Source organism: Peromyscus eremicus, unplaced genomic scaffold (assembly GCF_949786415.1).
Source record: "Peromyscus eremicus unplaced genomic scaffold, PerEre_H2_v1 PerEre#2#unplaced_401, whole genome shotgun sequence".
Lineage (NCBI taxonomy): Eukaryota > Metazoa > Chordata > Mammalia > Rodentia > Cricetidae > Peromyscus > Peromyscus eremicus.
In genome coordinates, this window is record NW_026734637.1 from 94,556 (window position 1) to 119,191 (window position 24,636).

General features: G+C 41.3%; 1 protein-coding gene across 3 annotated transcripts in view; it reads left to right on the forward strand.

The window, feature by feature from the left end:
- Positions 1–12,688, forward strand: part of LOC131901795 (POTE ankyrin domain family member A-like) — a 55,950-nt gene extending 43,262 nt beyond the window's left edge. The window contains exons 19-22 of one of the 3 annotated variants that reach the window (XM_059252871.1): positions 2,224–2,329; positions 2,862–2,938; positions 6,999–7,097; positions 12,593–12,669. In XM_059252871.1, the coding sequence (XP_059108854.1) occupies positions 2,224–2,329; positions 2,862–2,938; positions 6,999–7,073 (258 nt within the window). In that variant the 3' untranslated portion in view covers positions 7,074–7,097; positions 12,593–12,669. Of the gene's footprint in view, positions 1–2,223; positions 2,330–2,861; positions 2,939–6,998; positions 7,098–7,966; positions 8,503–12,592 lie in introns of those variants that run through there. The other 2 variants (XM_059252870.1, XM_059252869.1) reach the window with 2 other exon arrangements.
- Positions 12,689–24,636: the final 11,948 nt, after the last annotated feature.

The window sequence follows — 24,636 nt, forward strand, 5'->3', positions numbered from 1 at the left end:
TGGGCAGAGCCAGCAGCCATTTAGCACCGTTTCAGTCTTACAAATGCTGCAGTTTAAAGCAATAGATTCACAATAAGACAGATTCAGATGTAATAGTTTACAATGTGTGTAAAATATACTTAGGCTTGAAAGAGACAAAAAAGGTGATATATACAGTTATAGAAACAAATACATAGTTTTAAAAAATAAAGTCTTTAAAGAGACAATAAAATTAATATAAAAAAATAAGCCACGTAAAGATGAATATTACACAGAGAATCTGGATTGTGTTGTCTTTGGGATTTTTAACTGCAGAAAAACATTTGATTGTAAAAGATGTTGAGTTAAACCAATATGTATATTTTAAAGATACCTTGACTTCAAAATTTGGATGTAAGGATGTGTTGCTTTGGAAAGGAGGCTCTGCTTTTGTTCCCACAGAAAGCCAGAGGCTATGGATTTGTTTCAGATTAAGATATATCAGGTTTGACCAGCCAAGACCCCCTGAAAGGTCTCCGATGACACCATGGCCCAAATGATCCAACATCCAGAATGGTTTGAAGGCAACTGGCTCAGACAATACACCCTCATGGGCTATTCCATAATCCTAAAATTTTCTTTGTGTCCCCATAAGATACAGTGCCCCCTCCAGCAGGAAGTAGTAAGAGAAGCTATACCCAAATTCCCAAAATATATGTAATTTTATTTTGTTAAGGTTAAAACCTCCCTTTTTGAAAAAAAAAAAAAAGAAAGAAAAGGGGAAGTGCTATGGGATGTTCTGTATGGCAAATGTGTTGCTCTGATTGGTTGGTAAGGCTGAGTCAGAGACACTGCCAGCCGCCACAATGACAAACAGCATGTGAAGATGCCGGTAAGCCATGAGCCATGTGGCAAGGTATAGATTTATAGAAATGGATTAATTTAAGCTGTAAGACAGTTAGCAAGAAGCCTGGTATGGCCATACAGTTTATAAGCAACATAAGTCTCTGTGTTTACTTGGTTGGGTCTTAGCATCTGTATGACTGGCAGGTGAGAGAGATTTGTCCTGACTGTGTGGGCCAGGCAGAAAAACTCTAGGTACAATAATCCACCATGAACAAGTTGTTTTTATCTCAGAGATGCAGAGATGGTTTGAAATACACAAGTCAACAGATTTAACAAAGCACAGAAACAGACTTAGACAAAAAGTCACCTAAACTTCTCAATACATGTAGATAAGGCCCTTGCCAAAATCCAATATACCATCATGATAACAGTCCAGAGAGTGTAAGACAAGAAGGACAATACCTCAACACAATAACAATTATATAAGGAGAAACTCAGAGCCAACATCATCCTCAATGGAAGAAAACATGAGTGCATTGAGGTGATAAGAGACAGGTTTGTCTATCATCTTGAATCCTTTTCAATGTTGTGCTCAATCTATTAGCTGGAGCAATAAATCAGGAGAACAAAATTAAAGGGAGAGAAATAGGAGAATAGAAATCAATACTGTTTGCATTAGTTATGGTTTCTATTGCTGGGAAGAGATACCATGACCATGGCTACTCCTATTAGGGAAACATTTCATTGGGATGGATTCCTGTTTCACAGGTTTTGTCCACCATCATCATGGTGGGACATGGCAGCATGCAGGCAGACATGGTCCTGGATAAGGAGCTGAGAGTTCTCATCCTGATCAGCAAGCAGTAAAAGAGCCTGTGTCTACTCTGGGTGTAACTTGAGCACAGGAGACCTCAAATGGCCCCCACAGAGACAAACTTCCCCCAACAAGGTCACACCACCTCCAACAAGGCCAAACCTTCTGATAGTGACACTTCCTATAAGCTTATGGGGCCCATTTGCATTCAAAGTACCACACTGTCCAAAGAAATTTTCCTGATAATAGGGTAGGCAATTCTTTATTTTATAAATATCTCCAAATTCATTTGGGAATATAAATAGCATTAACAGTTCTTATATAAAAGTAGTTGCTTTTGTTTTGTTAATATTGTGCATCAGGTCAAATCCTCTGAATGTGTTTCCTTTTTTCTTTGTACCTCTTACATAGTGAAGTGCCATGAAAAATGAAGGATAGATTTAAACTTTACTGTGCGCAATAGATTTGCTATTAAAATGTCTTTGTCTTCAATATACACTACATAGAATTTCAAGTACACGTGTCATAAAATTAGGAATTCAAGTATGTTCTTAGAAATCAAATAAGACCTTTCTAACATATGTTACCAATACGCCTTTTGATAGAGTGTGTCTGACCCTAATGGACCACAGGAATCTTCTACAACAGGTCCCAACTCATCCAAAATGGACAATGATGCAGAAAAAAATGTAATAATGCATCAGGAGAGAAGTAAGTACTACATTTTAAAATATATTTGTTCTATAGAATGATTGTGTATAGAACAGAACACTATCTGTAATAGACAGACAACTACACATATAGGAAGCAAAAGGATTAGTAGAATGGTAATAACACACACATTATCAAATCTGAGCAACAGATAAGATTTTGTTTGTCAAAGACAGAGTCCTTGCTCCCACCTCTCAGGTGTCCATATTTCATTTGCTTTATCTTCAGAAATATATGAGATCAATCTGAATATATAAGTGAAGGGAACTCCCATTCAGTGGGGGCTGCTTCCTAAACCTCTGTTCAGAGAAAAACCACACCCAGACACATGTTTTGGAGAGAGATCCTTTATTAAGCAGAGAAGAAAATTTAAATATTTCCACTGCAGTTTATAATTAATTCAAACTATTGCTTGGGAAAACGAAAATAAATATTTTATCATCCCTAATGTGCCTTCATTATAGCAATGGACAGCTTTTCCCCTAAATGTTCATTGTACTTTGCTTAGTGAAATATGTGTGCTTCTTAACAGCATCTGTCATGGAAGACCAAGAGCATGCCTCAGAAGAGCAGAAGCAGCACAGTGCTAGAAAAACTAAGCGGCCATTTGTAAGTATATACTTCAGTTTACATTGCACATTTATGCTGTTTCCACAGTAATGTTCCATAGGCCAAATAAGGTTAAATTTAGTATGTCTTCTAGAATTAATACATAGAACGTAAATTTTTTTTTAAGTATTCTTATTATTTATTCTTTGAAAACTACATTCACCACTGACTCCTTCCATCTTGTGCTGGTGGAACTCCTCCTCCTCCTCCTCCTCCTCCTCCTCCTCCTCCTCCTCCTCCTCCTTCTTCTTCTTCTTCCTCTTCTTTGCTTAATGTCTCCTAAAATTAACTTTTGTTTTTGTTTTCTGAGACAGTGTTTCTCTGTGTAGCTTTGCACCTATCCTGGAACTTGCTCTGTAAACCAGGCTTGCCTCGAACTCACAGAGATCCGCCTGTCTCTGCCTCCTGAGTGCTGGGATTAAAGGTGGGTGCCACCACTGCCTGGCTCTTAAAATTACTATTAATAGCCCACTGAGTCCAAGTAGGGCTGACCATCTGTGAATGTGTGCGAAGACACTTTCTGGGACATGAGCAATCTGTCCTAAGCCACAGCCCACAGATAAATTAATCTCCTCCTTTCACAACCAGCCATGGCCAATTGCTCCTCATCTAGTGCTGGGGCCTTGAGAGATGTTTCCTCACTCATGCTGGCATCTTGACTGGCTTGAGCTTGTGCAAGTCTAGTATAAGACACAACTGTTCTGAGTTGATCTGTGCATCCGTTATGCCATGTCCCCAAAAGAACATTTCAGTGTACTTCAAACTCTTACATTGTTTTCAGACCATTCTTCCTCATTGTTTCTTGAGCTTTCAGTAGTGGAAGGTCAATGCAAATGACCCATCTGCAGATGAACCTTCACACTGGCTTATCCTTATCATGTTAACTAGTTAATATTAACATTAACCATTACCCTCTGAAAAAAATATCATATGACCAACAATGAGAGCAGAACAAACCTATGAGTATAAATGTAAATAATAATACCACTAGTTAATTCTCCTGAACTAGCTTATGACTATTCCAGACATAAGCTTTTGACAAGGTTTACAGCATCAGACATTTAATCCATTGCTTGGTGCAGGTCTCCCATCCATTCCTAACAAGGTTGGTTATTTACATAACTACCACACAACCATTGTGGACAGCTTGCCTGGCTGGTCACTGTTTTCATAGGAAAGGTCCAAGACTGGATAGACTCTTGATGTATTTCATGACCAGTGGCTGGAATTACAACTTTTATTATGATGAAAGGCAGAAATTCCTTGTCTGCTAGGGATTGAATTCTAAATGCCCTGCAACCAGACTGTGTGGTATCTTCAACAAAGAGTCTTACCATTTAGTTATGACAAACAACCAGAATGTGTAGAAATAGATTGTTATTTGAGATGACATGGAGGCCTACTTGACAGACAACTCAAAGGGAGGTATGCTGTCCCTTCTTTTGGAGTTTCAATATAAATTTCATGTCTTATGAGATAAGTCAACACATTCCAGGTACCTCTGAACTAACTCTTTTTAGTATGTCTTTTAAACTATTTGACCAAGTAGTTGCTTCCACAAGCCTTCATACAGCCTTAGTTTATGTTCAGTTACACCTTAGTCCCTGCTCTGACTTACTCTTCTACCTTCATTGCCACTTAAACCTTAGCCCAGAGTACTTATCGCTCCAGTGTTATTTCTTGTCACCTGTGTTCTACCTCCCCTTAAATTATATTTTACTTAATTTGCAAGATCTTGGTTCCTATAAGGCTTTATTCATAGACCTTCATTTTTATTTGGCACTCATCATTCTGTCCTTTATCCTCCAATCCTTCCGTGATTGAAACTGTCAACATCCAGTATTCTCCTTCTCTGACTTAATTTTACATATATTTTACTACCTCCCTTTCAATGGGTCCATCTATAATAGACCACGTCTAATTTCTAGGTTTCCTCGTGTAATCCTATTTGAACATACAAAAGTCTAATATCTACACATGAGGGCAGCATATCACATTTGCTTTTTTAATCCTAGCTGTCCTCATTGAGTAAAACTTCTTCTAGTTCTATTAATTTACTTGCAATTTTTACTATTTTATTTTTCTTTATTGAGTAATATTCCATTGTGTGTATATACCACATTTTCCCTATCCATTCATCTGCTGATGGCTATCAAGGTTGATTCTATATCCTAGGGCAGGTGAGTGGGATTCTTTCATTGATTTTTTTTATTCAGTTTGTTATCACTGATTTTGGTGTTAAATTTGTGAAATGCTAATTTGTTGTAGTGTTTATCAGCTGAAAGACTTTTTGTGGAGCCTCAACCCTTTTACAGCTGATAAAATCCTACCATCCTTAAGTAGGGGCATTCTGAGTTCTCTCACACTTTGTATGCTTTAATATCCTTCTTACCTTATTGGGTCTGTCTAGAACTTCAGCTCTTTATTAAAAAGAATAGAGTCAGTGAACAATGATTGCCTTTTTTTCTCATCATTATGGTTAGATTAATATTTTTTCTCCATTTTAGAATATGTAGATGGTAGGCTTGTTGTTTATTGCTTGTATAATTGTGACATATTCTCTACCCATACCTAGCCTCTCCTGACTTTTATCATTAAGGTCCAAATGTTCAATTGTGTTAGTGGTCGTTCATGCATATATTGGGATGATCATGTGAATTTCTTTATTCCATTTATTTGATTTGTTGTATTGATTGATTTACATACATTTTTCTTACCCTGCATTCTTGGATGAAACCAAAAGGGCCATCATGGATAATCTTTTTGTTATGGTCTTAAATTCTCTTTGCCAATATCATTTTTAATTTTATATATATGGTTATTTGCCTACATGTATTCTTGTGCATGATATGTGTGCTTGGTATACTCAGAGGCCAGAAAAGAGCATCCAATTCCCTGGAACTGGAGTTACAGACAGCTGTGAGATATGGTGTGGATGCTGGGCATTGAAAGTGGGTCCTCTGGAAGAATAGGCATTGCTTGTCAATGCTGGGGCATTTCTCAAACCCCAGCTTGTCAATCTCACATTTAGAAGTTTTGTATCTGTTCTCATCATGAAAATCAGTCTGTGGTTTTAATTCTTTTCATATGAATCTTTCTCTAGTTTGGGTATCAAGGTATTACTGGCATCATAAAAATTTTGGAGAAATCCTTTGTTTTACTATTTCATGAAATGATCTGAGTAGCAATGATATTCATTTTTCTTTGGTATTCAGTAAAATTCTTCAAATACTCCATCTGGTCCTGGTCAGTTTTTAGTTGAAAAGTATTTTGTTCCTTCTTCAATCTCAATAGTGCATATATATATATATATATATATATATATATATATATATATATATGCATCATTCCTCCTGACTTAATTTCATTACATACAATGAATCTAGAAATACATCCATTTCTTTTAGATTTTAGAATTACATTCAAAGGAGATTTTTAAATATGTTTGTGATTTGAAGGATATCCTTCTTCTGGGAGTCAGCCTCTGTTTAAGCCTAGAGCAGGGTTCATGTGTCAATACAGGTGGTGCCTGGCAGGTGAAACATAGCCACCTGTGGGAATGGTCCTGAGCAGAATACATAGGTTGAATCAAAGCAGTGAGAGCCTCTCAACTGGTCATGGAGTTTGCCTAGTTCATCAGTGGGCCTAACATCTAGAAGGCAGGGTCCCTCACTTGGTGTAGGAAGTCATACTGCCTGGGATTCTGGAGGAAAATCCCTGGACCTTATGTTGTTGTAGGAGATCATGCAAGTCAGGCCCCAGGACAAAGTTCATGGGTATCTTATGTGGTCCTAAAGGGAAGTCAGAATCTTTCATCTGGTTCTGGAGTTTCTGGAACATCAGAGGTAGCCTAAGCCTAGAACTCAGAGTCCCTCCCTTTCTGAAGGAGTCCTAGTACTTAATTCTCATACTATTGTAACTTATTCTAAAATTGTGAATGTACGTAAAATATGCAATCAGCCATAGTTGCCATTTTTAGTTGAATGGATGGTTCAAATCTTTGGTGACATTGTTTTAATTTTCAGTTTAAAAACTCCTTATTTTACATAATCTCTTTCAGATTGATGCTATAAGAGCATGCTTTTGTGCATGTTTCACCAAAAAACGGAGCTCTTCTTCCCACTACAAGAAATAGAAGAGAAAACATAAAAAAGTGATGGTAAGAGTTATATTTTTTAAATGTATTAGAAAGAATGTTTATCTAAAATATATACTCAGTTTTCCAGCTCAGGAGTATAAGTATTTCAGTGCAGCATGGGGGATAAAAAGAGTTAACTGTCAATGGAATGATTATCTCATGAGTCAACAACTGGCTAAATCAAGATTGTCATCAATCGCATATATATATATATATATACATATATATACATATATATACAGTTATTTAGATAGATTATATAGATATAGATAGTAAGATAGATAGATAGATAGATAGATAGATAGATAGATAGATAGATAGAATGTGTGTGTGTATGTTTTGGTCACATTTCAAAAGTTCAGGAATATTAGGAAATAAAGCTGAAGAGAGAAAGCTGGGAGCTAAAGAATATGAACAGTTTCAAATACTGGACATAGAGGAGGAAAATGGGGCAGTGTGTCTGGTGGTCAGGGAGAGAATAAATTCTTTAGAAAAGGAATAGTATGGTGTTGAAAATGTAAAAAGAACATAAATCGATTTCTAACACAAAGGTTTCATTCATAAGAAGAAAAGGTATTCCTAACCATCTTCCATGTTTTCCTCACTGTTGTTACATACTAGAGTTAGGACCCAATTTAGAGTTTAAGGCTCGGTTGAGTTTTACGATTAGGCTTCCTGTTATATAGTTAGAGTAGATTTAAGGTTAGAGTTAGGTGTTAGCATTAAGGTTCACAAATGTCATAGAGCATATCGATCTGTCGTGAAAGTGAAGTATTCAATGGAATGTTCATGATGGATGAAAGGTGAACTTTACAAAAACGTCTCTGTTGGCACACATGTTCTAGAAATGCATTTTATGAATGCTCTAACTAGCTCTTTTCACCATATAGTTTATAAAGCAGAAGAGAACACTGTGCATTTAAAATGAATTATTCTCATCCTAAAACTTGGACAAGCCTCGACAATTGCCTGACAACTTCTCCGACCACCCACAATAAGACAACTCAGGAGAAAATCTGTCTCTTCTCCAATAATTGCTTCAAAAAAAAGCATATTTTTATTTTATGTTTTAGAATAATATTACATAATCTTCAGTGTTATTTTCACCTATTTATTTTGTTTTATTATGTTATACTATATTACACTATTATATTATCTTCAGTTTTTATTTCCATATGTTTATCTTGTTTTATTAGATTATGTTATATTATGTTAATATGCTATGCTATCTTCAGTGTTTATTTTATATTTACCTTCCTTCCCTTGATGTAAATAGTTTATGTATATGTGTATATATGTATATATGTTTATATGTATATATGTTTATGTGCTTTGTAATATATTTTTAGAAGATATCATTTTTGAATGTACAAAGTTATTGAATAATTAATAATTAATAATAATTAAATAATAATTTAATTACCCATTCAAAGTTGTTCGAGTCCATTTGATTGCTATATTTCCCTTTAGCTCTTCTAGTTACTAATGCAGCTATACAGTATTTGATGATGGTCATTGATGGTTCATCCATACCTTCTTTATGTAAATGAGCACTGTTTTAGTTTTTTTAGTTTATCTATTGTTTATTCTTTTACCCATGAATGGATTTCTTCTTGGTATCTTGCAATTATAATGAGCAATGCAGAAGTGTGTTTTCTCAGAAGTACATGAGTATCTGAGGCCTGAAATGAAATTCTTTGGGGAATAAATATAGATGTGAAGTAAATATAAATATGTATAAAAAATCATATGGTAATTCCCCATTTAGGTTTGTGAGGAGGCGCCATACTGTATCCCCCAGCTCCTACATCACTCTCCATACCTATCAGCAATGCACAAAGGTTACAATTTCTCACACCCTTTCTGACACTTCTTCCTTTTATGTATAGTAGCTATCCTAATTGCTTTTGCAATGTCTTTTTTACTGCCATTCCAGTGATTCTGGGTAAAATAAAACCTACTGAAGCCTTTTCTGTTGACTGTTGAGTGTCCCATACAAGGCAATCAGCAAATATTGGTCCCTCTCTTGTTACTTTGTTTTTTGCTTTTTTTTCATTAAATTTTTTGTTTATTTTACATACCAACCACAGTTCCCACACACACCCCTTCCTCTCTCATCCTATTCCCTCTCCAACCTCATTTCTATTCCCCAACCCACTCCTCAGAAAGGATGAAGCCTCCCATGGGAGTCAACGAGGCATGATATGCCAAGTTGAGACAGGGCCAAGCTCCTTCCCTGTCCATCAAGACTGAAGCACTGCTTTAGTTAAACTGCTGCATTGGAACACTTTTCTATGTCCTTATTTATAGTTTGAGATAAATATAAATGCAGGAATTTTCTGTTTCAAAAACAGTCTTATATGTGAAAAAATATATGTGATATGTCAATATTTGTTTTTAAGATACTTTAAGCCTCAGAACCAAGCCCTGATGGGAATTTATTTTGGACAATGTTTGCTCAGTAGAATTCATTCTTTCATTGGTGAAAAGGACAGGAGGAGAAAGAAAATTTACTATGAAATGTTGTCTGTTCCATGATACTATATTACTTCTTTAAGTCGTGTGACAAACACCATTTGAGAAACAAAGCATGGTTTTGGCACATCACTTTAGAGAGTTTAAGTCCATGTGAATGAAGAAGGCATGGTGTAGGAAATCAGTGGAAGGTGGCTGAACTGTGAGGCGGCAGATGTTCCGGTTATGGTTGACCTATAAGCTGAGCACTTCTGAAACTAAAGATTGAGGATAATCCCTCAAAGGGGTGGCTCTAGCGATCTACTGTACAGGGCATTCCTTAACTTTTAAAGATCCCACAACTTTTAAAAAAAATGCACCTCTACTTTTGGGAAAGGAATTTATTGGATGGCTCTCTGGAAGACACTTCACAAATAAATAAGAATATTCCATACATAAGGCTCATGAATTTCTCATAATGTAAACTGCATTTATTGCAACTTGGAATGTCCCCATATGATTCACAATTCAAACAATGTACAAAAGTCTGAAATCCAAAGGCTCTTCTGAGTCTCAAAGCTTTAATCCTTTGCAAAATCAGAATGAATATTGAGTCTTTAAACATACAAAGTCACAAATTAAAGACCAGCATTCTAAAAGGAAAGTGTAGGTAATGGTACACAAAAATCTTAAAAAGAGCGAGACCAAATACAAGTGAGAAAAATACCAAAGCTTGCAGCTCCAGCACAAGAAAGTGGGGAATATGATTACAAGAAATGAACTCCAAAGGACATAGAGAGGCCCTTTTCAGCCTTAACTCCTGCAGTACATCTGGCCTCTCTCAGGCTCATTCCACTTTTTAAATGTGAGCGTGCTTACATACATCCCACATTCCTTGCATCGCCAGCATCCTAGCGTGTCCATGGCACTTTAGACCTCACCCTCATGCATATTTGCCTTAGTTAGGGTTTCCATTGCTGTAAAGAGACACCATGACCACAGCAACTCTTAGAAGGACAACATTTAATTGATGGAGCTCCCTTACACTTTCAGAAGTTCACTCCATTATCATCATGATGGGGAGCATGGCAGCATGCAGACAGACATGGTGCTGGAGCAGTAGCTGAGCCTCCTATATCTTGCAGGCAGTGGGAAGTCAACTAAGACACTCAGTGGTGTCCTGAGCATGGGAAACCTCAAAGCCCACACTCACAGTGACACATTTGCTCAAAAAAGGTCATGTCCGCTCCAACTAAACCATACCTCCTAATAGTCACTCCCTATGAAACTATGGGGGTCAGTTACATTCAAACTACCACATTCCACTCCCCTGTACCCATAAACTTGTAAAAATATCATAATGCAAAATGAATACAGTCAACTTCAAAAGTCTCCATTGTCTATCACAATCTCAACAATGTTTTAAAGTCCAAAGTTCAAGGACTTTTCTGAAATTCATAAGTCTCTTAAATGTAATCCCCTATAAAATCAAAATAAAACAACCAGATCACATACTTCCAACATATAATAGCACAGGATGTACATTAACATTCCAAAATGTAGTGAAGGGAGCATAGTGAGGAAAACTGGATCAAAGCAAGACTGAAAATCAGCCAGACAAACTCCAAATGCTGCATTTCAATGTCTGATGTTAGAAAGTTCTTCAGATGCCCAACTTTGTTCAACTTTGTTGAGTGCAACACATTTCTCTCTCTCCTGAGCTGGTTCCATTCTCCATCAGCAGCTCTCCCCTGCAGGTATCCCATGACACTGGCATCTCTAACATTGGGTTCTCCAAGGAAATCCAGGCTTCAACTTCCCAGCTTCACACAATGGCCTCTCTCCTAGGCCTCCATTCAGGGACATCCTGACACATGCCATTTCTTCTATCCTTAACTCTAAAGCCAGAACCACATGGCCAAATTTGCCAAGATCTGCTGCTTACTGGAGCTGGAACATGACCCACTTGTTCAATTGAAATCTTTCCTGGCTTTCTGTCCTTCACTGCCTAAGCTTGGCTCTTCTGAAACTGGGTCTCTAGACCAGACTGGCTTAAAACTCAGAGATCAGCCACTTGCAAAGATCAAGATCACTTATTCTGCATATCTAGTATGTTATTACTCCACTCTACAAAATTTAAAAATTATTTCCTAGTGTCTTTGGATATCCCGTACCCACTGGCCACCACTCTTTTCATAATTTGTGACAGTCATTAAGCTAAATCATTGTATTTAATCCTTTAAAATTTATGGAATCCAGATGTCCACCTCATTTTCTTGGCAAGGCTATTTCCACTCAGAAAGAGACCCCAAGTCCTGTGCACTCCCCATACCTCCAGGTTCTGCCTGCCTCTGCAGTCGGGGCCCTTGGTGACTCTCCACTGTGCTCTGGTGACTTCTGTCCTGATAGTGAAGTCAAGGACCACCCTGTACACTGTTTATTGATAAGACAGTCAACACATGCCACTGTGGTGAGAATTCTCTGCAGGATGCAATTCTCTAGGTAGAAGGCTGCTTTCTGCGAAGATGGACAGCAAATATGAAAGAGAAGTGAGAGTATTTTCTTGGCTATCTGTGTAAACACCATGTTAACAACTGAGAAGGATATATTTTTCTCTGTTTTTTGAGTCTAAATTATCACACATTCTTGACATTCATAAACATACACATAAATATTCTTTAAGACAAAGACAAGCGTCTTTTCTTGAACCAGGCTATTTGGTTCTCTCCTTCTAAGATGACTTAAGGTTTCCAAAATGAATCAACAGAAATACAAAGTAATATTTAGCATACATGGCATAATAACCCTGAAATCTCATGCTGTGGGTCTTCCACTAGGTTAGGCTGAAACGCCAAGCAGGGGTTTTTTTAAGTGTATTTTTCTCCACTGCCACAGGGTGGCAGATTTGTCCTTAAAGACGGAGCTTCTTTACAACCATTCGCTAAATTTTTTTTCCTTTCCATGACTAATAGAAGCTAGAAGTCACTGGGAATGGTGTCTTCCTTTTCCTCTCTTTGGTTGGGTCCCCTGGTGACAATATTCTCTGGTTTCTTTCTGAGCAGCAGGCCTTCAGGTGAGGACGTGATGGCTTCCTGTGTGCTGAATCTGGACCTCCAGGAGACAGGAGAAATCAGCCTTGCCTCCCTTTCCTGGTAGGACTGATCATCCTCGGGGCCAGCCGGGGCATATGGCTCCTGCCCTGTGACCTTGTGAATGCATGGTCTCTTTTGAATGACATCTCTATGAATGCTCAAACCGCAGAGATCAATCTGACATCTGTCTTCTCTCTTCATGTTCCCTATTTATACTAATAATCCTTAAATTCCCAGCCTTTTACTTCCCAGATAAGAGACCAACATTTATCTACACCCCTACCCCCAGGTTCACTTTTTCACAGGACAATAGAGAAAGGTCTCATTCCCAGTGCTCATAATCACTGCAGCCAAGTACCCATTTGCCACCTGGTGGTCGCTTTCTTCTCTTTGATACTATTCAGAGTCACCATGAAAACAAACCTCTGAGCTGTCTGTGAAAAATGTTTTAAATTAGGTTAATTAAAGTGGAAAGACCCATCCTAAATGTAGGCAGCACCTACCCATGAGCTAGGGTCCCGGGGTGACCTAAAAAAGAAGCAACTGAATGCATGCATTCCTGTCTCTCTGCTTCCAGTCTGCAGGTGTCATGTGACCAGTTAGCTTCTCTGACTTCTCTGCCAGGACAGACCATACTGCTTGTAGTGTAAGCTGGAATTAATCTGCACCCCCTTAATTTGCACTTGTAATGTATTTATCACATCAACCAGAACTATTGTGACTGTACAAGAGCTAACGGTCTTAACATTTTAGACAAATTCCATGATGTCCCCCAAGTGTAGAATAATGTTATATCAAAATTCTATCTAGAATTATATTTGCATATTAGAAAACATAAATCTAGGATCTGCTTGGCTGAATGTGTCTTGACTTACTTTCGCCTCTATTTGGTGAACACGTATAAAGTATTTTAGCACCAGCATGTACATATTTTCTTTAAAATTAATTTACTGTATTTGAGGTCATTGAGTTTCCTACAAAGAAAGGTTTGTACTGACTCCTAGGTCCAGGCAGAGGTCAATGTAATTCTGTGGTCATGGGTCAGGCTAGGTGCTTAAAAACCAGTTGAGACAGTTGAGACAGTCTTTACATCATAGCCGGTGGGGACACACACACACACACACACACACACACACACACACACACACACGAGATGGGCGGGGATGGGACACACACAGCCTGATACTGTTTGTTACGTCATTACTAACTCCCACTGAGGCAAGCTTCGTGGTGACAAAAGTTTATTACATTCAAAAAATGAGTCACTGTTTAATGTAGCTTAAAAACCATTCAGCAGTGTTATAAGAACGTTCAGTTCAGATGGAAATGCCTGTCATACTGAATCTTGTATAATTTAGATAATGTTATAAAATTCTGAGTTGAAAGATTTACAACACGCCCCCACGGTCAGGCGTGTTCGCATATGCCTGGCGGACACTTCCGCCTAGCCAGGCCCAGGTCAGGATAGCCATTTCCTGGTCAGGGCATCTCGCGGGACCGAGATGCGTGACGTTTCACTGGCCACGTAAGCGTGCAACGTGGCCATGTGATCTACGCGCTTGCGTGTAGTAGTGACGCTGATCTGTCCACGCCCAGCCTTTAAAAAATCAGGCGCCATGCTCCTGGTTCCTTCTTCTCCACACACGTGTTTCCCGCAGGCCTGTTCACTCTCTGTCCCTTTACCTTTAATAAAACTCTTTGTTAGCGGATTCTGTCGTGTTTCGTGGCATTTCCTTGCTGGGTAAGAACACAACGCAGCCAAAAAACTAACATTTTGGTGCCGAGACCGAGCGGGCGCTTCCAGGAGCCCTGCGCCTGGAAACCCGTAAACCGGGGACTGCAACACTCTGCTCCGTACGCGACAGACCGCTCTCCATTTCGCCTGACCGCAAAAATTCCATGCAACACCGCTTTCTCCGGTTGGTGAGTCCCCCCATTTTTTGGCCAGCGTAAACGGTTTCCTGAATTTGTGAGAACGACCGTTGATCGTCTGGCGCCTCACAATTATTCTTGAGACCGGGGGAACCCCCGGCCACGGTCTTCATTGGCTACGGTCGGCCCCTATCGCAGGCCTGAAATTTCTAGCCCTCTCCCACGTCTGCAGCCTGAGATATATCTCGCGTTGGGACCACCGCCGTTGGGTGCGTCCTGGGGGCCACGTGGGGCCGACGCGTTCATCCGACTTGACGAAGCGGCAGACGCTGTCTGGATTCCCGGGGAATCCTTTCCTCACGTGGCGGGAGGCCCCTGCTTCTGTGGCTGACGAGCCAAGGAGCAGCTTGTGCCTGGTATCCGTCCTTGGCCTTGGGGACGCCTGGGGCCTTGGCTCCGGATCATGTTTGTTTTTTTTTTTCTTTTTTATTTTTTTCTGCCTCTCTGCTGCAGACATGGGAAACAAGGCTTCCAACCCTGTTACTCCTTCCTCTCCGTTAGGCTGTCTTGTTGAAGCTTTAAAACCTCTCAGTTTAATGCCTCACATAAAGATTCCTAAGCTAATTCGTCTATGTTCTAAAAAATGGCCAAAATATGCTTTAGAAAACAACAAAAAATGGCCGCCGAGCGGCTCTTTAGATCCCGATATTTTACGGGAGTTATCTAATTACTGTCAGCGCTCAGGCAGATGGAAAGAGTTTCCCTACATAATTGCGTTTTTCTTTCTCAGTGCTAACCCGTCTCTTCTGGATTCCTTCTCTCCTGCTCATATGCTCTTAGCTATGCCTGAACCGGAGGATTCTCTGACTCTGGATCCTGCTAACGAACCTCCACCTATTCGGCCTCCAGCTCCGGCTCCTAGAACGACTGTTCCTACCGCTCCTCTTCCGGATTCTTCTTCTAAAGCTGTTCCTTCCTCGGCAGCGGCCAGTTCCAAAGGCCCTGCCCTAGCTCCAAACTTCACTCCTCCTACTACCCGCTCTCGGGCTGCTAAATTGCCAGATTCCAGCCATCCAAAACCTTCCACTGTTCTCCCTTTGCGAGAGGTGGCTGGTGTGGATGGACTAGTTAAAGTTCATGTTCCATTCTCTCTAGCAGAACTCTCTCAGATAGAAAGTAAGCTGGGTTCTTATACTTCTAATTCTGCTGCATTTATTAAACAATTTCAATATATAACTCAATCTTATAGTCTCACCTTTCATGATATATTCATGATACTTTCTAATAACTTACTTCCTGAGGAGCGCAGGCGGGTTTGGGAGCAGGCTAGGATTCACGCAGACGAAATCCATCAAACTAACCTTTCACACCCTCCAGGAGCTGAGGCGGTTCCTGACCGGGAGCCACACTGGGATTATAACACCCAGGGTGGCTGTCTAGCCAGAGATAGGTTTATTACCTGTCTCCTGACAGGTCTCCGTAAGGCTGCCCTAAAACCAGTAAACTATGAAAAACTAAAAATGGTTATTCAAGATAAGGACGAAAATCCGTCTCATTTCCTAGAGCGGCTCACCAAGGCTCTACTTCAGTTCACTAGCTTAGACCCAGACAGCCCGGAGGGCAGGCAGCTGCTAATGACCCACTTTGTCTCACAGAGCTTCCCTGACATTAGGGATAAACTTAAACGTTTGGAGAACGGCCCTCTAACTCCACAGGCAGATATGCTGGCGATAGCATTTAAGGTGTACCATGGTAGAGATGAAAAAGCCCATAGAAGGAGCTGCCAGATGCTGGCAAGCACTGCCCGACCGGCTCCCCGAAAGCCGTCTGGTCCCTGTTTCAAGTGTGGGAGAGAAGGCCATTGGGCCCGGGCTTGTACCTCCGGCCCACGAAGGGCACCGACAAAGCCTTGTCAAAACTGTGTCCTGAGAGAGTTTTGGGGGCCCACTTCTCCTGCTCGTCTCCCTATTGTCGGGGTTGGGGGACAGCCTTATCTACCTCACCAGACACCACCACTTAATTGCATTTTCAGGGGCATCCCTCTCACACACACATTCTTAGTGGTGCCAAGCTGCCCTGTACCTTTAATGGGGAGGGATCTTCTAGCTAAGGTAGGAGCGTCCATTTCTTTCGCTCCACACATTCGCCTCATCCCAGACGCGCCAGCAGCTCCTTTACTTCTAGCTACTCACTCTTCTGACTCTAAAATTCTTTTCCCCTACCAAATTCTCAGGTAGACCTCTCCTAGCTACTCACTCTTCTGACTCTAACAATTCTTTTCCCCTACCAGCTTCTCAGGTAGACCCAAAAGTCTGGGATACCCAGAACCCTTCTATTGCTAGGCACCATCAGCCTGTTATTATCCAGCTACAAGATTCTGCCAGGTATATCACCCAAGCTCAGTATCCCCTCTCACTCTCAAGCTCCAGAGGACACCAGGATCCACTGCCTTGTCACCAATTCCAGAGGAATAAGTATCTTGTCAAACAGAAGGTTCCTAGCCACAGCACGGATGGACAGCGGCAGAACTTCATTCCAGGACCTGCCCACCATCATTCCAGGACTTCACAAGATACTCTCTCATCCCCCTGCCCCCAAGAGCCAACCAACGCCCACTATTCAGCTGGAAGCAGTCTTTGAGAGAAACGTCGCCCCCATACCCAGTCAACCACAATTTTTTCTTTTTTAAAAAAGAAAGAGTCAGGAATGAAAGATTTACAACACGCCCCCACGGTCAGGCGTGTTCGCATATGCCTGGCGGACACTTCCGCCTAGCCAGGCCCAGGTCAGGATAGCCATTTCCTGGTCAGGGCATCTCGCGGGACCGAGATGCGTGACGTTTCACTGGCCACGTAAGCGTGCAACGTGGCCATGTGATCTACGCGCTTGCGTGTAGTAGTGACGCTGATCTGTCCACGCCCAGCCTTTAAAAAATCAGGCGCCATGCTCCTGGTTCCTTCTTCTCCACACACGTGTTTCCCGCAGGCCTGTTCACTCTCTGTCCCTTTACCTTTAATAAAACTCTTTGTTAGCGGATTCTGTCGTGTTTCGTGGCATTTCCTTGCTGGGTAAGAACACAACGCAGCCAAAAAACTAACATGAGTAAAATATACATTAATTCAGTGAATTAATACTAGATATTAAATTAAAAATCTGATGTAAATTTATTCCATCTGTCTTCTGAGAAGTTCTTTATTAGATTTTCATAAAGATTAAAATTAATTAGGTTCATAATGAAAGGATATTATGTGCTTGTGCGCCCTTCCTCTCATTACAACTTTTCCAAAAACCTCTGTGCGCAGAGCTGAAGGTGCAGACATAAAAACCAAGATTAAAAAACAATGCAGTGACATCATATGTTTCCAGAGAACTCTATCTTTGTGCCTATATTGAAGCACATGAACACATGTGTGTATGTATACATTTGTTTTTTCAAGGACTTGTATCCAATGCTCCTTTAAAAGTTTTTAAGTTTAAGATGTCATGGTCATTTTTCCAGATTAGCCTATGACCTAATTTGGTTTCCTGTTGCTGTGACGAAACACTGAGCAAACACAATTTTGGAAGAAAAGAGTTTATTTGGCTGCTTGCAGGTTACAGTGCGTCGTCAAGGGAAGCCAGGACAGGAAATTGGAGGCAAAAACTGAAGCAGAAGCTGTGGAGGAAAGCTGCTGACAGGCTTACCCTCAGGCTCTAGGTCAGCTGGCTTCTTTATATATCCCAGGACCCAAGGCCTAGGGGTGTGGTATAGCCCTGTCAGGTTGGGCTTTCTTACACCAATTAGCAATTAAGAAGTGCCCTGTAGACATGGCCATAGGCTAATCTGGAGGTAATTCCTCCATTGTTATTTCCTCTTCCCAGGTGTGTCAAATTGACACCAAGATTAGCCATTGTATTATAGAACCCTACCTAAATCCACTTTCTTGCTAAAAGCCCTTGGGACTTACATGTACTTTAAAAGTCAAGATTGGGGGTAGTGTGGCCCCCAAAGAGCTGAGGTGGATATTATTATAGCATTTCTGACTGAGTCTTGGGGAGCACATGCTAATCAAAACCTTTAACATTGGTCTATAGGGACCTGAAGAAAGACACACTAAACAGAAAAAAGAAGATTATGAGTGACGGTGTCTGGGAAGCCGGCTTTATCTCCAGGCAAATCTGTGGCTAAGTCTCAGGTGGGGTGTGTATCATTGTAACTCTTTGCCTTCCTTTGGTGCAAAGCGCTGGGCTGGATGAAGCCACTGGATGAAGAAAAGTCAGTAGAATCTGGCATCCTGATGGTGTCAGAAGCGGCACAGCTCTCAGGGCAGGCGAAGGTCTGTGGGATGGTGGTTTTCTGTATCCTCTGATGACTGAGATACAAACCAGGCCCAGAGCTGCATTCGGCTTTGTGATCAAACCCTGCCGTGGAGGTAGCACATCACATGCAGCCATCCTGTACTCCTGGGAGAACTTTCCTGAGATGCTAAAAGATTTACTGAGTCCGCTGAAGAAGGCCGGCATGGGAATTCTCTGCCAGGCCAGAGGAGAAGCAGAGGGAACATGAAGCAGGGTATGCTGTGGCATCCCAGCCTGTAGAAACAAGCCCGGTGATGCAGCCTGCGCATGCGCCTTTCAGGGATCTGGTGGAACAAGAAAGTGCTGCCTCTGGATAGACTCCCATTCTCTGAAAGACTTTGAAAAACCTTTTGTGATTTATACATCGTGGTCATGAGAAGGTAGGGTTTCTTTGCAATCTCATGCTGAATGCAATGAAACACATTTTATTTTTTAAATATTATATATTAATTGATTTTCTATGTGTATGTGCATGTGTTGTTCATGCTTGTGGAGGCCAGAGGACAATTTGCGGGAGTCGGTTCTCTCCTTCCACCATCTGGGTCTCAAAGAATCAAACTCAGGGCATCAGGTTTGGTTGACAAGCCTCTTTGCTAAGCCATCTCAGTGGCTGAGACAAGACATTCTTTTAAAAGCAATTCCATCTCTTTACTCTCATTAAATATCAGGTGGGTAAAGAATACCAAAGGCTGCATGGACTGTGTCCCAGGACAGGGGCATGGCCTTTAATTCCCCATGTAGGTTGGACAGTGGAGCCTCAAATGTCTCAGATGTGTATATATCTATGCACACAGTACATGAAGAGACTTCAAATGAACATTCTGGAGGTTTGGGGCACTCTTCACTCAGTGACTTTTGCTGTTCCTGTGATACAGTGTACCAATGGAAGAAGAAAGGGTTGTCTGCTCTCAAAGTTGGAGGGTGCAGTTTATCACAGTAGAGAAATCGGGAGGCCAGAGCTTGAAGCAGTTCATCATGATGCGGCCTCAGTCAGAGTCGAAGACAGATGAGTGTTCATGCTCAGAGAGCTTTCTTTCCACACAGTCCAGGAGCTTAGTCCAAGGAATAGTCCTCCACACCTAGGGTGAGTCTTCTCTCTCAATTAACATAACCTAGACAATCCCTTACAGGCCTGGCAGAGGCTTGCCTCACAGGTAAGTCTATGTCCTGTCAAGTAGACAACCCCTATAAAACCACATCAATAGACTATTTTATTGCATTGGTATGCTCTTACATTTTTATAGTTTATTCAACAACAACAAAACCCAAGATACTTAATAAAAATGAGTAAACGACAGATTACTCTAAAATCCATATAGGATGAAATAGAGATACCCATTTGAAACCAGAAGCGGAAATTAACTCCAGGTTTTCCCACACCTGAATCTTAGCTCATCTTAAAATTGATCCATTTCTGGGACAGTCTCCTGCTTTTCTCAGGGTTGCTGTAACATTGTTTGGACGGTGGTTTCTAGACCATTAAGGCATTCCTCAAACATTTCTGAGTCTTCCCAAGTGTTAAGCTTGCTAGTTCATAGGGCATATAGGACAGCCCTGTAGCTGTGAATCTGTGAAGTCAATATCATTTCCAACCTCCTTTACTGACCACACCTTCACTTTCAAATGGTGGTTTCTCAGAGAAAAGGCAATGGAACCCTGGTTTAAAAAAAAAAAAAAAGGAGCCAAGTCATGACTCTTCTGTCCAGAACTGGGGCTTCCCGTCTCATCTTGTAAAAACCAATCTTTCACTGGTTGTCAAGTCCCTGCCAGATCTGACTTGCCTCTGTTTCTGTTTCCCCACCCTCCTGTCTTGAAGCTCCCATGGGGCTCCAGTCACACAGGCCTCATCGTTCTGGGCCAGGTGACTCAGAGTGTTTGCATTTACCATATCCTCTGCCTGGAAAACCCCTCTACATATTCACACACCTGGGTTCTCATGCCCTCCAAGAAGAGGTTCAGCTGCCACCTTCCTGGTGAAGCTTTCATCATGCCACTAAAAATGTCAAATGACACCAACAGCACTCTTGATCCCCACCTATAAATTTTGATGTTGCATATTGCCTGAGCCTATCTTCTTGTATGTAAGCCCCGTGAAGCCTTTTTTGGTCAAGTTGTTGCTCACTGCTGTAGTTTCAGTATAGACTTGAATGCATGCGTGTAGGAGGGACACCCCAGCATGAGTGTTTGTTGAATGAGAGATAGGCAAAGAGTAGCATCTAAGTTGAACGAAGTATGTACTTGAATGGGAAAAAGGAAAAGGATACATGACTGCTCCTAGGTATGTATGGAGGAGAAGGTTTATTGTAGATATGTGGGAGAGCATAGCCAGAGGCTAGAACATCCGGGAGAGCCCAGAATGGACATGACCAGACTGAGGTGGGTCATGTGAGGAGATGGAGGAGGGGAAGGGAGAGAGGAAAGAGGGGAACCAGATGCAGCAGCCAGGAGGCCCAAAGGTACACAGATAGCACTCAACCAAAATGATTGGATTAAGGAAGGGTAGCTAGGAGAAGGGCAGCCTAGCCCCAGGGCTGGAGAAGGTCAGGGTAGGGGGCCTGGTATGCCAGCCAGGAAGACCCTTTAACAGATAGGGACTGAGGGATACAGGGAGAACCTGGTGGTCAAGTCTATTTTGATATAGGTATAGGCACCTCAGCCGTTTGTCCCAGGTTTGAAACCTAGCAGTACTGAGGAGCACAAAGGAGTGAGTTGACGTTATGTGACATGGGAAAGACCAGATGTGACATTTGAGAATGCTATTGGCTGTCTCTGTGGAGATGCTGAGGAAACTGTCACACATGCGCTTTGGGGGGAAATCTTGAGATGTTCATGCATCATTGATAGATTTAGGACTCACTGTATTAAGAAAGGCTGAGGTTAGCGAGGACTTAGAATAGACTGCAGAAGATCCCTTAGACTAGACATGGGTCATGTGAACATCAAGGCAGGCTGAGGATGCTCAAGGACACCAGGCCAGATAAACACACTCAAGACTGAGTGCCATCTTCAGATCCTAAAACCTGAAGACGCTGGAAGAAACCTTGAAAACAAATGCAGGGAGGAGAAACACCTTAGGTATCTAGAGCGAAAAAAGGCAGACCACCGTGAAGAAGGCAAGCAGAGGAGAAAAGTGGGGTGCAACTGCTAAAACAGTGTGGAAATTCGCAGAGAGGACGAGCATGGCAGAAGGAATCTATGAGAAGGAAGTCAGTGTGTTTACTGTTTCTGTTCTTAAGTGACCTAGTGCAGCAGGAGGAGACAGCATAGCATGGCCACCAGCAGCCTGAGACTAGGGTTAGGTTTCTGTCAGAAACTGGAAAGCTGCAGGCATTGTTACCACAAATACCTCTTCTCCTTCCTCCTCCTCTGCCATTTCTCCTACACCTGTGTAATTCTTCAGTAGCAATATGATGCCACATCACTTATCCTTTCTCTGGGGACATGTCTATGAACCTGTCTCCAGGTTCTCTGACCACTGCACTGCCTGTCTGTAGTATGCTAGTGAGTCTACATCAGTGGTGTTTTATATTCTAGGTTGCCTTAACCATCAGCCCTCTCACCCTTGAGCCTCACTCAGAGTGTCCATCATCCCTCTGGCGTCCACTTGCTCTGGAGCTGTTCTTGATGTTCCAGTAGTTCTCCTAGTAAGTAGTCAATTTGACCTTCCCTGCCTCTGTGTTTTGAAGACCGTCACAGAAAGAGGGAATCACGGTTTTAACAGAAGCATCAAGAGCTCAGATACACAGTACATGGTGCTGCCCTGCAGAAGTGTTTAAACTTAGAACAGGCACAGGAAGAAAACTATTAACAAATGGCCTGCACACAAGAACAATGGCATATAAACATTCCAAGAGATAGGTTTAACTCTGAGTTGTGGTCATCAGTAAGGTCAACATGTTGTCTCAACTTCAACTTGACACCGGAAGTCATTGAGGCTGTCAGCCACACTGCTAGACCAGAAGAGAGGATAACTGTGATGAGCAGGAATCAGTTCAAGAAACAAAGTCAGAGCTGGTGTGAGGTGGCACACACCTTTGATTCCAGCACGCCTCAAGAAGAGGCAAGTGGATCTCTGTGAGTTCAAGGCCAGCCTGACCTACATATCAAGTTCCAGGCTAGCCAGGGCTACACAGTGAGACCCTTTCTCAAAGAAAAGAACAAGGAAACAAAGCAGGAATGAAGCATGCTCCAGGCATGGATGTGAGGGTGATTCCTTTCAGACATTTATTTTTGAGTGAAATATCTAATATGAGTCCTTCAGACCTTTAAGTAAAAAATATGATGGGTCCAGGTGGCTTGTCTATTTCTCACTTTCCCCTCCATCATAGGTGGATGTTTAGAGGAACTTCTGAATTTCAGGACACTACTAAAATTTATAAGAAAATCCTGATTCGTGCACAGTTAAATGCCTTTGAGCGGTAATTTAATATTCTTGTGATTATGACTTGGCTACATGCATTCACAGTTCTTTGTAAACTACAGAGTTACAAATACTAGTTCCTGTCTGGATCAAACAACATGAGTGTGGGTTTAACTCTTTGTAAAAATTCAGTTTGGAAGGAAGAGGCTATCTGCCTTTTAAACTATGAACAGTTGCCCATCCTTTTCTGACCACTGGGGGTCACTGCTACATTGTAAATATATTTCATAATTCCTGGGCAAAAGTAATCAGTTTCATAATTAGGACACTACAATCTATACATTGTGATTACTTGAAAATAAAAATGTTATTTTTGAGTAATTTTACTCAAAAATTTGAGTATGGTAATTTGAGGAGTTTTGTCCTTAAAATGGAGTATTATGAAATTCATATTAATATTGACATGCAAATATTCATCTATAAAGTGGAATTTTTATTATCAAAGCCTGTGTTCCTTAATATTTATAGGTCAACAGTAAAATTTCTTTCCATGGAATATCTTTGCAAAAGAGGACGGACCCTAAAAGGTAACAGAAATCAGTAAGAAGTGGAACATATTATCAAAGTTAGTGGCAAATGTTATTCTGAGCATTTTGCAGTCATTCAGACAATTGGCTTTTGTAAGACATCTGCATCCTCCAGAAATTATATCCTCAGAGTCTAAGCAAGGGGAGGCAGCCCAGGGGAAATTAGGTGAACAGCACATGTTTAGTATACTGTTACCAGACAGCTGAAATGTACATGCATGTGTGCATGCAAACGACACACACAGAATTACATGCATGCACATACAACATTATCTGACTTTTAGCAATGACTTCCTGTTCAGAATGTTGTGGAATCTCAGTTCACCCTCTTGAGAAGCTAGAAAATTTTCTTTTTCATATCCAGCGCCAAATACCTGGCTCAGAGACCGGAGGCCTTCCCTGCTGTAGGAGAGCAGAAGGCAGGGCAACAGGTTGGGATGTGGCTCCCAGAAGCTCAGATGCTCAAAGTCCAGCCATAGCTGACTTTTTCTCTAAGCTAGGGGAAGGACCTCATGAATCTTCTAGATTTCATATTTCCCAGATGTGTGACATCTCAGGAGCCTCCCCTCTCCATCTGGAGGGGATATTTCAGCTCGAGGTAAATTACTAGGCAGAGCCCATGTTAGGCCATTTACATGGTCATATCTGGCACCCTCCCTTTCTACATGAAACCCAGCAGAAACGGGCTTTCTTGGCCAACTGACTTCTTTCATATGTTAGCCTTGATGTAGCTCATCCTGGTCTCTAGTTTCCTGTCACATGCCTACAAGCTGTAACTGACAGGCTATCACCCCAGAAGCCCCTATTGGGACAAGGGTGAAACCTAAGAAACAGGTGTTGAGAAGTCTGTGGCAGAG